Genomic DNA, 15,075 nt, shown 5'->3' on the forward strand with positions numbered 1-15,075 from the left:
ATGTAAAGACAATTTATATTTCTATGACAAAAGTATGCTGGCTTTCTTGTAGTCAAAGTAATTTTATGGGTGTATGTTGTTTTCTGTAGATGAAGTTGTGTGCGTAAGTCTACTTACCAGTAGTACTGATAAATAGTTGTTTTCGCAGTTATAATTGACATCCTTGTATTCCCAATTAACGTATTTAGCCTTCATTTTACACGCTTTCTCTACATCTAAGATCGTGCGAGTGCATTCTGATTAGTTCCCCATCTCGTATCATTCCTGCCTAGTATTTGCTTGATTTCGAAGCCATTACAATCATTTACATAATTTAACCTGTGCTCGTTTTGGGACTGGCGACCGTTTTTATTCTCGAACCTAAATTCATTCCGACAATTTTCTTGTACAAGATTTGGCTAACTACAGGGAAACTTATTATCATTTATTTATTAATGTTACTTTTTTACATTTGGATCGTCATTGTTCACTGTAAACACTCGTGCGATAACGATTAGGTTGTGGCTGTCTAGATTCTGTTGATAAGCGTTTATCTTCGGATTCGACGCCTTGTTTCCATTAATTACGGTACGTAAGGCACACGTGTCACGGAATACCTTTTTATGCACTGGTGAGTATAACTACTTTATAAGACGTCCACATGTTATGCACTGGTCGGCCTATCAGTATCCCGAACTAACGGGGTGTCAAGCATAAGAGTCACAAACGCTTGCAAACAGCCAAACAAATCTGCTGCTATGGAACATTGCCTTTACACCGGTGATCCTGAGGAATATAACAACATGGAGATCCCAGCATTTAATTTCCAGCTTTTGGGACAATGTTAAGGAAACAATGTAAATTATAATTTTAGCAAGTAATGTAAACAGAGATGGAAGTTTATGCTTGGAATCTGGCTTTATTGCTGGTCAAACAATAGAGGGACACGGAGGTAATGCTACCTCACTCACTGGTTATCAGTATTCACTATTGAACGGTACAAGCCATCTTTCATTGTGCGGTTGCACTAGTGTTTACAGTGTGTCTGTATGTGTGTGTGTGTGTGTGTGTGTATGTGTGTGTGTGTGTGTTTTGCGTCGGCATATGCCTCGCATACCGAGGTTTTAAATCCCCTTGCACAGGGTGTACACCTGTTGAAATGTCGGTAGTTGTCGAAGGCTGCATTCCCGTAAGTTTCTAGAGCAACATGAGAAAGAAATCTACGCAGGAAGGAACAGATACTTTACACTCTTCCAGAAGTTCCATCTCAAAGCGTCAGTGAAAACAGGGTGGAATACCTACTTTGGATCCTCCAGAACTGAACGCGAACTGCGCAGCACTGTTTCTTTGGCGACGTCGTCGAACTCCAGCCTGACTCCCAGCTGCGCCTGCGCAATCTTGGCTGCATTGTGCGCCTGGTCAGCGAAGAATGGGATGACTAGGAACGGCACTGCGTGGTACGTTGCTTCGTTCATGCTCTGAAGACCTCCCTGCGTGATGAAGAGGCGGACCTTCGGATGACCTGTAGACAGAAATCATGACACCCCATATAATAAAGTTCATCCTTACGATTTTCCCTGATAATCAACAGTGAAACTGGACAGAGTGCCTTCTGTACACTAGTTAGTCTAGAACGCTTCATATGTGTTATCAGGACACGGAGTAGCCGGACTAATACGGACTTATTCATAAGTAGTTTCCCAGGGTATATGATACTAGAAGATGTACAGGGAATAGAGACATAACAGAGGATAGATCATCTCTCTAAGATTTAGCACACGTTAGCCGGCCGCGGTGGTCTCGCTGTTCTAGGCGCTCAGTCCGGAACCGCGTGACAGCTACGGTCGCAGGTTCGAAATCTGCCTCGGGCATGGATGTGTGTGATGTCCTTAGGTTAGTTAGGTTTAAGTAGCTCTAAGTTCTAGGGGACTGATGACCACAGATGTTAACTCCCATAGTGCTCAGAGCCATTTTAACCATTTTAGCACACGTTACATATGATTAGTATGGGCTGTGACTGTAACATGGCAAACGTAAATACGATAGTAAAACTCTTGCTGTATACCCCCTAACACGCCATGGCTGATATCGGCGACTTACAGATCTTCCAGCTTAAACGGCAGTGGATGGAGGAATACAAGATGTTTGACATAAGCCCACAATAAGAAATCATATGAAGTAAATTTAGATCGCCATGGGCACTACTGAAAAGAAGAGCCAAGATGGGAAGAACATCCATGTCAAAGTTGAGGCAATCCGGCATCAAGGTAATCAAGGGCGTCTGAAAGAATGTGTGCCGGAGCACCGTCTTGTTATAAAATGAAGTATGTAATGTATCGCTGTAATCTCTATAAATAAAAGAAAATGTCCTGACTGACTCACTGTCATCATCGCCCAACCCAGACTGTAGGCATCGTTTAAGAAGGATCTGTTCGAAATTACACCCCTAAAGGTGGTAAAACAGAGAATGAAAGGCTATTTGGAATACGTTGCTCTTAATGCAATTTTGAAGGTAGAAAATTGCTATTTGGTTTCCCAGTCAAAAATTTAAAAAAGTACATGTTCCAGCCTTATTTGGAAATTCGACCACTAAGGGGATGTACACTGAGTGAACACTTTCTTAAATCAATCATTATCAAAGAACCAGCAAAGCATTTTGGAGCTACATTTATGGAAATTGGTATTTGACTTCTCTGTTAGAAATAAAAAAAAATGCGTGTTTCAGTGTTTTTCGAAATTCAGCTATTAAAGCGATCAAAATTTTTAAGAAAATATATGATTGCATTAAAAAATTTTGAAAGCTAAGTCTATGAAAATTGGAATTTCACTTCTTGACTAGAAATAAAGAAATTTGTTAGAGGATGAAAGTTTCTATGGAAATATCATCACAAGAACTCAAAAGACAGCTTTAAGGAGAGCTAGCAGAATAGTTTTGTGGTCAGAAGTACATTCGGATGAGATCATTCGTCTATGGCCTTAATTAGCCTGAAGTGTTAAGTGTTGTAATTTCTGAACAATATTGTCCGCAGCTCGTGGTGGTGCGGTAGCGTTCTAGCTTCCCACGCCCGGGGTCCCGGGTTCGATTCCCGGCGGGGTCAGGGATTTTCTCTGCCTCGTGATGACTGGGTGTTGTGTGATGTCCTTAGGTTAGTTAGGTTTAAGTAGTTCTAAGTTCTAGGGGACTGATGACCATAGCTGTTAAGTCCCATAGTGCTCAGAGCCATTCGAACCATTCATTCTGAACAATATTAAGATTCCATTAAAGACAAACAAAAGAAAAAATACCTGTGCGGGCCTTACAGTCTAGACGAGCGAAGCAGCGGGCGACTACTGCAGTATGTCTAGTAAGTTCCCCTTTCGAAGAGGACGTAGCACGAAAGGTGTTGTCTCTACGAAAGCCATGAAGGTGTTCCAGAATCTTGTGTGAGTGTTCTGTGCCACAAACAGGCGCGTTAGGTCTATTCACCTTTCCAGACAAATGAAACGTAGCTCCGTCACTGAAAACCAGCTTCTGTGAAAAACCATCTTCCTCCAGTAGCCGCTGCAAGCCATTGCAACAGTCAAAATGGGGCTCTTGTGCCGAATAGTCGGCGCGTGTACCAAATGAAGCTGGAGGTGTTTCACACACAGCCGTTTGTGTAGAACGCGCCAGTTACTGATTCCCAGACACTCCAGCGTCTCTGCTGACTCTCCCGGCCGGCCCGTTTCCTTCGCATCACGTAGGTCAGCCGGTCCCACGGAACCTTGCGTACTACCCACCTACTGTTTTGCCTGTTAGAGCTTTTACCTGATATTTGGTGTGAAATCGTCGCTGAACCGTCAGAATTAATTCACATTTAGCGATTTCAGGGACACAAAACGCACTCATCTTTCTATTATCTGCTATGCTCTGACACGCCTGCTGCTAGTAGAGCGCACTACAACTACATCAAGGGGGCGTACTATGAATCGAAACTTGGGAAGATGCTCTATGCACTGTAAAGTGTCACTTGCCTGTATGGCATGTAGTTTTCTGAAACCGCAGTTTTACGGAACATTCACATCCGTATTTAAAATCGCTGACGTCGCTCGTGTAGTAGCCCTATTCCGAGAGATGTCCAGTTTGAAATGGAAGATATTTTCCTCAAACGTATTTGATCAGCAACACCAGCAGGTACTGTTGTAACAGTTGCTGATGATCCAGGAGAGCCGTAAGCACCTTTTTAGTGTATCATGGAGTTGGGCCATCTAGGGACTGTTGACGTGGAATCTTCCCTGTAGGGGGACATTAAGCTGGCGGCCTCTTTGGCACTGTGCAAGAGTAGTACGGAAACCCATACACAGGGTGTATAAGAAACAGGTTAGGTACGAGTATGATTGGCGCTTTGAGGGCTCAATTTGTACATAATGATCATAATTTCGTGTCGCTCAGCCGCCTACCTGGACGCCCATTCGCCGATTTGCGTGTCCCCAACCCACCCCAGTCAGCCAACTCGGGCAAATGTAGGTGGAATCCGAACCACCTATTGTTGTTGCTGGGGATTCCCAACAACCTCCATATTTCCGTGCACACGTTTTACCGCTAGACCACCAGGCACGACATGTATATAAATAGTTCATGGACTGGTTTTGATCATTGAGTCTCCGAGTCTCAAAATATGTGGCGTACTTGGCCGTATCTTTTCACTGCGTTGAGTTAGAAGCTTAAATTTATTACACCGACAAGGGACCGCAGACCTTAGTATTTGGGGTGAATTTCAACTGTACACATTGTATGTGGGCTGCTTCTGTGTTGGCAGCGCTGTGTAGCGCTTTGCATTGGATGTCTGACTGCGCTTTGTTTGTAACAAAAAAATGGTTCAAATAGCTGTAACACTATGGGACTTAGTTGACAACATCGGTAGCTCCGTGAGGCTATTTGCAGATGACACGGTTGTCTACAAGAAAGTAGCAACATCAGAAGACTCGTACGTACTCCAGGAAGACCTGCAGAGGATTAATGAATGGTGCGACAGCTGGCAGCTTTCCCTAAACGTAGATAAATGTAATATAATGCGCATACATAGGGGCAGAAATCCATTCCAGTACGATTATGCCATAGGTGGTAAATCATTGGAAGCGGTAACGACCGTAAAATACTTAGGAGTTACTATCCGGAGCGATCTGAAATGGAATGATCACATAAAACAAATAGTGGGAAAAGCAGGCGCCAGGTTGAGATTCATAGGAAGAATTCTAAGAAAATGTGACTCATCGACGAAAGAAGTAGCTTACAAAACGCTTGTTCGTCCGATTCTTGAGTATTGCTCATCAGTATGGGACCCTTACCAGGTTGGATTAATAGAAGAGATAGACATGATCCAGCGAAAAGCAGCGCGATTCGTCATGGGGACATTTAGTCAGCGCGAGAGCGTTACGGAGATGCTGAACAAGCTCCAGTGGCGGACACTTCAAGAAAGGCGTTACGCAATACGGAGAGGTTTATTATCGAAATTACGAGAGAGCACATTCCGGGAAGAGATGGGCAACATATTACTACCGCCCACATATATCTCGCGTAATGATCACAACGAAAAGATCCGAGAAATTAGAGCAAATACGGAGACTTACAAGCAGTCGTTCTTCCCACGCACAATTCGTGAATGGAACAGGGAAGGGGGGATCAGATAGTGGTACAATAAGTACCCTCCGCCACACACCGTAAGGTGGCTCGCGGAGTATAGATGTAGATGTAGATCTGAGGTCATCAGTCCCCTAGGCTTAGAACTACTTAAACCTAACTAACCTAAGGACATGAGACACATCCATGCCCGAGCCAGGATTCGAACCTGCGACGTAGCAGCAGCGCGATTCCGGACTGAAGCGCCTAGAACCGCTCAGCCACAGCGGCCGGCTCTTTGTAAGAGACTCTGTGACTTATAGGACTCGTTGGAAGTTAATCGCCAGTAGTGTTCGGCAGTTGGAAGTTAGTCGCCAGCAGTGATGGAAGTACTGTTAGGCAGTTGGAAGTGAACAGCCAACAGTGATGGATGTTAGATGCGAGAAATTAGCATTGATGGAGGGTAGAGGTCTGAAGTGTTAGCGTAGGCTAACGATCTGTTCATGTTCGACTTGGATTCATGCTTATATACCTTTGAAGTAGATGTCACTGACGATGTATATTCGTGTTTGAACTGGATGTCACGTTATTAAGGTAAAAAAATTACATTATTTGGTTTGCAACAAAATCTTTCCTCTGCTAATCACATGCCTATTAGTAGTTAGTGGCCTTCGTGGTTAGAATCTTTTATTTAGCTGGCAGTACTGACGCTCACTGTATTGCAGTAGTTCGGGTAATGAATATTTTTGTGAGGTAAGTGCTTAATGAAATGTATAGGTTATTGTTAAGATATCTTTTTAGTCAGGGCCATTCTGTTGAATTAATTATTTGAATCCAGGTTGTAATTTTTTTGAACAGTCAGATTGCGCTGCGCTGGAATGTTGTGGGTCAGTGTTGACATGATAAGAAAAAGTAAAGAGGAAGAAGGCGCAGTACGTTCAGCTTTACTCAGCTGTTTCAGAATCAAATAACGTAGAAGTTTCATCTTCTGTGTCATTCTGCAATTTAAGTGCAGTCACACTCATTTAAATATAGAAATTTCAACCTCTACCCATTCCTGGCAAAAGGCGGTCCTAACAGACGGACGGACAGATGGACAACAAACAGCAAAAATTAAAAACTGATGTAATTAGAAATTAACAATTTTCGGATTTTTCTTTTACTTCTATGTCGAAACCTTGCTGCTCGTCAAATTTCATGTTGCTAGGTCAACAGGAATACCCTACAGGTTTTGATGTGTGAGTATCGAAATATGTGACGTCAATTACCATATATTTTCACAGCAATGATTTAGGAGCTTCAACTTTTCACAGCCCCGAAGGATCGTTCCTTAGTACCTAACATTAATTCAGCGTCATATCTTTTCCCTTTCCTGGAAGAAAGCGTTCTTAACAGTGGGTCTGAGAGACAGACGGACAGAAATGTGGACGACGAAGCAATCCTGTAAGGGTTCCCTTTTTATCGACTGAGGTACAGACCCCTAAAAATGACGCCCATATTCTTTCAGGTAATCTGGTGAGCAAGATGTATAGGACAGGCGAAATACCCTCAGACTTCAAAAAGAATATAATAATTCCAATCCCAAAGAAAGCAGGTGTTGACAGATGTGAAAATTACCGAACTATCAGTTTAATAAGTCACAGCTGCAAAACACTAACGCGAATTCTTTACAGACGAATGGAAAAACTGATAGAAGCCGACCTCGGGGAAGATCAGTTTGGATTCCGTAGAAATGTTGGAACACGTGAGGCAATACTGACCCTACGACTTATCTTAGAAGAAAGATTAAGGAAAGGCAAACCTACGTTTCTAGCATTTGTAGACTTAGAGAAAGCTTTTGACATTGTTGATTGGAATACTCTCTTTCAAATTCTGATGATGGCAGGGGTATTTACAATTTGTACAGAAACCAGATGACAGTTATAAGAGTCGAGGGGTATGAAAGGGAAGCAGTGGTCGGGAAGGGAGTGAGACAGGGTTGTAGCCTCTCCCCGATGTTATTCAATCTGTATATTGAGCAAGCAATAAAGGAAACAAAAGAAAAGTTCGGAGTAGTTATTAAAATCCATGGAGAAGAAATAAAAGCCGGCCGGAGTGGCCGAGCGCTTAAAGGCGCTACAGTCTGGAACCGCACGACCGCTACGGTCGCAGGTTCGAATCCTGCCTCGGGCATGGATGTGTGTGATGTCCATAGGTTAGTTAGATTTAAGTAATTCTAAGTTCTAGGGGACTTCTGACCACAGCAGTTGAGTCCCATAGTGCTCAGAGCCATTTTTTTTTTTTTTTGAAGAAATAAAAACTTTGAGGTTCGCCGATGACATTGTAATTCTGTCAGAGACAGCAAAGGACTTGGAAGAGCAGTTGAACGGAATGGACGGTGTCTTGAAAGGAGGGTATAAGATGAACATCAACAAAAGCAAACCGAGGATAATGGAATGTAGTCGAATTAAGTAGGGTGATGCTGAGGGAATTAGATTAGGAAATGAGACACTTAAAGTAGTAAAGGAGTTTTGTTATTTGGGAAGCAAAATAACTGATGATGGTCGAAGTAGAGAGGATATAGAATGTAGACTGGCAATGGCAAGGAAAGCGTTGCTGAAGAAGAAAAATTTGTTAACATCGAGTATAGATTTAAATGTCTGGAAGTCATTTCTGAAAGTATTTCTATGGAGTGTAGCCATGTATGGAAGTGAAACGTGGACGATAAATAGTATAGACAAGAATAGAATAGAAGCTTTCGAAATGTGGTGGTACAGAAGAATGCTGAAGATTAGATGGGTAGATCACATAACTAATGAGGACGTATTGAATAGAATTGGGGAGAAGAGGAGCTTGTGGCACAACTTGACTAGAAGAAGGAATCGGTTGGTAGGACATGTTCTGAGACATCGAGGGATCACCAATTTAGTATTGGAGGGCAGCGTGGAGGGTAAATATCGTAGAGGGAGACCAAGAGATGAATACACTAAGCAGATTAAGAGGGATGTAGGCTGCAGTAGGTACTGGGAGGTGCAGAAGCTTGCACAGGATAGAGTAGCATGGAGAGCTGCATCAAACCAGTCTCAGGACTGAAGACCACAACAACAACAACATTCTTTCAGGATATAGAGCTGATTAAAACTAGAAAAACTGATCCTACTGAGTTGATAATCGTCAGTATTCAGTGTGTAACAGTTCTGCGAAGATGAGATCCAAAACGTTTTCAACAATTTCCGTAGCGTACATTTACCAAGATGGACGTGTTCAAGTGTTCTGCACAGCCGACACAGGAACACTACGACGACACGCACCAGCATTGCTGGAAACCATAGAAGGTAAATTGAAACTACAATACCTACTTTATGGTGTTAAACTTTCAAACTACTGATAATTATAAACAATTAAGAACGTCATTACTATCTTTTGTAAAGAAAACCTGATTATTTGATTTGTAAAACACGCGGAGAGTGACCACACTGGCAAGTCACATTAATGTGACCACGTGTCAAAAGCCTTAATAACCACCTTTTGCAGCTTGGACCGCTGCGAGACATACAGGAAGACATTTGGTGAGGTTCTGGAAGATATCGACAGGGATGTGGATCCATGGCGACGCCTGGGCCGTAGCCAACTGCGCTTTCTATGTGTCTCGATTGATAAACAGTCCGATCGAGGTGGTTCCACGGATTCTGGATTGTGTTTGAAAGCGGTAAGTTTGGTGGCCAGGTGAGTACGGTAAACCCATCTTGAGGCTCTTCGAACTACACACCAACACTGCGTGCTGCGCGACACGTTTCATTGTCCTGTTGGTACCCTACTGGCCATTAAAATTGCTACACGACGAAGATGACGTGCTACAGACTCGAAATTTATCCGACAGGAAGAAGATGCTGTGATATGCAAATGATTAGCTTTTCAGAGCATTCACACAAGGTTGGCGCCGGTGGCGACACCCGACTCCTACAACGTGCTGACATGAGGAAAGTTTCCAACCGATTTCTCATACACAAACAGCAGTTGACCGGCGTTGCCAGGTGAAACGTTGTTGTGATGCCCGTGTAAGGAGGAGAAATGCGTACCATCACGTTTCCGATTGCGGATTATCGTATCGTGACACTGATGCTCGCGTTGGCCGAGATCAAATGACTGTTAGCAGATTGTGGGATCGGTGAGTTCAGGAAGGTAATACGGAACGCCGTGATGGATCCCAACGGCCTCGTATCAGCAGTCGAGATGACAGGCATCTTATCCGCATGGCTGTTACGGATGGTGCAGCCACGTCTCGATCCCTGAGTCAACAGATGGGGACGTCTGCAAGACAACAACCATCTGCACGAACGGTTCGACGACGTTTGCAGCAGCATGGACTATTAGCTCGGAGACCACGGCTGCGGTTACCCTTAACGCTGCATCACAGACAGGAGCGCCTGCGATGGTGTACTCAACGACGAACCTGGGTGCACGAATGGCAAAACGTCATTTTTTCGGATGAATCCAGGTTCTGTTTACAGCATCATGATGATCACTTCAGTGTTTGGCGACATCGCGGTGAACGCACATTGGAAGCGTGTATTCGTCATCGCCATACTGGCGTATCACCCTGCGTGATGGTTTGTGGTGACATAGGCTACACGTCTCGGTCACCTGTTGCTCGCATTGACGGCACTCTGAACAGTGGACGTTACATTTCAGATGTGTTACGACCCGTGGTTCTAACCTTCATTCGATCCCTGCGAAACCATACATTTCTGCAGGATAATGCACGACCGCATGTTGCAGGTTCTGTACGGGCCTCTCTGGATACAGAAAATGTTCGACTGCTGCCCTGGCCAGCGCATTCTCCAGATATCTCACCAATTGAAAACGTCTGGTCAATTGTGGCCGAACAACTTGCCCGTCACAATACGCCAGTCACTACTCTTGATGAACTGTGGTATCGTGTTGAAGCTGCACGAACAGATGTACCTGTACACGCCATCCAAGCTCTGTTTGACTTAATGCCCAGGCGTATCAAGGCCTTCATTACGGCAAGAGGTGGTTGTTCTGGGTACTGATTTCTCAGGATCTATGCACCCAAATTGCGTGAAAATGTAATCACATGTCAGTTCTAGTATAATATATTTGTCCAATGAATACTCTTTTATCATCTGCATTTGGTATAGCAATTTTAATGGCCAGTAGTGTATATGTTGTCGTGCCGCGGAGAAACAAAGTGCATATACGCTTGGACATGGTCGGCAAGGATAGAAACATTCTTGTGTTGATCCACTGTGTTTTCGATAATGACGCTGTCACATTGGGAACGCTACGAAAACATTCCCCAAACCATAACGGCCCCTCCTCCGGCTTCAGTGTTTGCTGTGAGATTTTTAAGCCGTACAACCGAACGGCCATCTGTCCAATGAAGCATGAAATTTGATTCATCTCAAATGGCCACCTGGCGCCATTCAGTAGAAGTCTACTCACGGTACTGACGTGCAAATGCCAGCCTTCGTCGCCGATGAACGGCAGTCAGCATGTGTGCATGAACGACGCACCTCCTGCAGAGCACCACACGGAGGAACGTTCGCTGGACAGCCGTTGAGGAAACGCTGTTGTTAGCCCCGTCGTTTGTCTGTGCTTTCAGTTGTTGACCAGTAGCACACCCATTCTGCAGCCGTCATTCTCCCTTGCCCATAGTGCACCACAGTTGCCTCGTCGGCTGATTTGGATAACGCCATTCTCGACGCCTGATTTGTATAACGCCATCCTCGACGCCTGATTTGTATAACGCCATTCTAGACGCCTGATTTGTATAACGCTACACCCTATGGGGAGAGAAGGAGAGTTTTAGTGTCAACGAATCAAAGTTTACGAAGTAAATAATTATTTTTTATTTATCCGTAACCATGTTCCTCGCAAAAATGAGAACATGGATTTTCTTGAATTACAGCGCAAACTACCAAGAATCAAAACAAATGTTTAAGACAAAATGGACGTAGTTTTTTTTTATGTAGAATCTGATTCTGCAATAAAAAATGGGTGTACCCATTTGAAATTTTAAAGTTGCCTCCCACCCCATCCTCAGGGGGCTGGGGTGGCGGGCTAATTTTAGCACCAGCAGATGTCCCCCTCCAAAATAATCAACTTTGGAATCTACGCATTTTCTCGTGTGAAGCTTATTTTTCGAGTTATTCTGGTTTGCCAACTTAAAATTTACACCCTGTAAACAGCACATTGCTAGTGCTGCCACCTACCGTCTGTTATTGCATGTCGACATCGAACACAGGCGTTTGTCACATTAATGTGTAATAGCCGGCACGGTAGCTCAGCGTGTTCGGTGGGAGAGATAGCTGCCCTCTGTAACAAAATAACTGAGTGAATGGGTGAATGACAAACTTGAACAAGTGTGAAGGGACATCCTTCCAGAACAAATACAACGACCAACAACGAACAAAATGAGATTTAAAAAAAGTGGTCAGTGCGACAAAATGTCAATCCTAAGAGCCCGGGTTCGATTCCTGGCTGGGTCGGAGATTTTCCCTGCTGAGGGACTGGGTGTTTTTTGTCCTAATCATCACATATCATCCCCATCGACGCAGAAGTCACCGAAGTGGCGTCAAATCGAAAGATCTGCACCCGGCGAACGGTCTATCCGACGGCAGGCCCTAGCCACACGACATTTATAAAGAGAAATGTGAGGGACAGTCAGAAAGGCTCTCTGTGGGGCACAGTGGTGTAGGAGACACCAGACAGGGCGTCTTGTTCGGGAGAAGGCGGACGGTCGCCAGCGAGAGCGGCGGGAGCCCTCCGAGCGGCAGCCGGAGAAGGCTGCACCACCGGCTACCGCTGCAACATGCAGACATCGACTCGCCTGACTGCCTTCGCGAGGTGCTAACAACAAGCCTACATGATAATTTTTTATTTTTACGGTACGTGAAGTTCATAGCTCGAATATCAATCAACCGAAGCATTTCGATGCAGCTCTCACAAATTCTCCAGAAAATCGTCTTTGAAGTTTTGGAAGAATAGCGAGAGTTGTATGCGTATTTTACACAGGGCAGAGAAGGGTCGCGCTCTCGACTTGTTGGAGTTAAAAATTTACAATGCCAAAAGGCATGAACCCCCTAGGGTACCCCACGCCTGCTTTGCTTTGTTTGATAACATACTACAAGAAGCAAATGATGCCTCGCGTATTTATACCTGGCCTTACTTGATGAGTTATGTTGATGACAGAAGGCAGTTCCCTTACTTCCGCACAGTAGTCGCTCTAATCTTGTAACTGATTATCTCCTACCTACTCGTGGAATGTATAGCCAAACTATATAATTTTATTTATTGAATGCTTATACGTTGTTTAAAAGTTTTCTGTGGGAGACATGTCACGATGTATGTGAAGCCCTCTATTGGTTAAGTTCTTACGATCGGTGCGCGCCTACATAAGATCCTAGCGGCCGACCCAACAGATGGCGCTGTTCATTGATCTGTCTCTTTTTCAGCTGTCATATAGACATTTTATCTTTCATAAGTAATTTATAGGTTGCCACAGGCAATGTATTACGCTATATGAATTGTTGACCGTAAATTCACCATAAAAAAATAAGGGTAGGATCTATATTCTTCATATATTTTCTTTTAATAATTTTACATGGGTAACTGCATTCATCTTTCAATGTATCACAATTGGTTTCTATAATAGTCATCAATTTTAATAAGTCTGCTACATGCATTTTATCTAATGTGCTTTTATCAGATTATGTTTTTGCGTAAATGATGACTACATATAAGCAAGCCCAAAGTAGCGACACCTAGGGAGGGTGTAGGTAAACTGATTTCTAGATGCTACTGCACCTCAGTAGCTAGTTGGCAATAATCACTATGGGGACGATGTGGCCTATTCTACACCATACGAGGGCCGTTCAGAAAGTAACCTCCGGTTGATTTAAAAAAATACACCAAGTTAAATAAAAATATTTTAATATATACATCTTACAACTACATCTTTGCACTATTTTTCTACATAGTCTCCATAGCGATTGAGGCACTTATCGTATCTCTTCACAAGCTTTGAAATTCCTTCTGCATAAAAATCACCCGCTTGTGCCTGGAGCCAGCCTGTGACCGCATCTTTGAGCTCTTCGTCGTCATCAAACCGCTGTGACCCGAGCCATTTCTTCAAATGCATGAAGAGGTGATAATCACTTGGCGCCAGGTCTGGGCTGTAAGGTGGATGGTTGATAACGTCCCACTTGAAGGACTCAAGAAGGGCCGTTGTTCTGCGAGCAGAGTGAGGACGGGCGTTATCGTGCAAAAAAACGATACCGGAAGTCAGCATACCACGGCGTTTGTTCTGTATAGCCCGTCGTAACTTTTTTATTGTTTCACAGTACACGTCTTGATTAATGGTCGTACCACGTTCCATGAATTCAACCAACAACACCCCTTTGGCATCCCAAAACACCGTTGCCATCAGTTTTCTGGCAGAAAAATCTTGCGAGGCTTTTCTTGGTTTGGTAGGCGAATTTGAATGTGCCCACATCTTTGATTGTTCTTTTGTCTCAGGGTTCACGTACTTAATCCAGGATTCGTCACCGGTCACGATTCTGTTTAACAATGGTTCTCCCTCGTTCTCCTGACGTGACAGAAAGTCTAATGCAGAGGCCATTCTTTGAGTTTTGTGGTGGTCGGTAAGAATTTTGGGCACCCATCGTGCACAGAACTTACGGTAACCCAATCTTGCTGTCACCATCTCGTACAAGAGAGTCTTAGAAATCTGTGGAAAACCAGTAGACAACTCCGACATTGAGAAACGTCGATTTTCACGAACTTTTGCATCAACTGTCTGAACGAGTTCGTCAGTCACCAATGATGGTCTACCACTCCTCTCTTCATTATGAACGTTTTCTCGTCCACTTTTAAATAAACGTACCCATTCACGGACAACTCCTTCACTCATAACTCTTGGTCCGTACACGGCACAAAGCTCAAGATGAATAGCTGCTGCAGAATATCCTTTGGCTGTAAAAAACCTTATGACAGCACGCACTTCACATTTGGCGGGGTTTTCTATTGCAGCACACATTTCAAACTGCCACAAAAACTAAACTAGCGCAGGTACGACGTTCACTCGACCACAGCTTGATGCCGACTGACCTGTTGAGTGCGTGAACGCACAGATGGCGTCGCTACTCCCCCCACAACCCGCACTGTGATCAATCGGAGGTTACTTTCTGAACCGCCGTCGTATTTTAAATCTATGTGACGATGCTATGCTGATTATATTTACATGTTTTGACGATGCCATTATGGCCGTATCACTTTAGGACATGGTGTAAAAAAGGTACGTTATACCATAATTTATCTGTACATTTCCCTGGTGTATGACAGTATATTGTGATACACATTGCTGTTTTATGTTAAAAGACACACTGCTCATTAGATGTATATATTTTAGTTCTGAAGATGGTCATCGTCTAAAGAATTCATTTGTGATCAGAGACTGGAATAAAAAAGCATTTTGGAAGAATCTTTAATTCACTAAATATATTTGTTATGTAGAT

The 15,075-nt window shown here is 43.7% G+C and overlaps 1 protein-coding gene across 1 annotated transcript in view; it reads right to left on the reverse strand.

Annotated features, from left to right (window-relative positions):
• Positions 1 to 15,075, reverse strand: part of LOC126234743 (UDP-glycosyltransferase UGT5-like) — a 136,745-nt gene that overhangs the window by 23,954 nt on the left and 97,716 nt on the right. Inside the window, exon 6 of the mRNA XM_049943489.1 lies at positions 1,282 to 1,501. Coding sequence (XP_049799446.1) covers positions 1,282 to 1,501 — 220 coding nt within the window. The remainder of the gene's footprint in view (positions 1 to 1,281; positions 1,502 to 15,075) is intronic.

The sequence above is a fragment of the Schistocerca nitens genome, chromosome 2 (assembly GCF_023898315.1).
Source record: "Schistocerca nitens isolate TAMUIC-IGC-003100 chromosome 2, iqSchNite1.1, whole genome shotgun sequence".
Classification (NCBI taxonomy): domain Eukaryota; kingdom Metazoa; phylum Arthropoda; class Insecta; order Orthoptera; family Acrididae; genus Schistocerca; species Schistocerca nitens.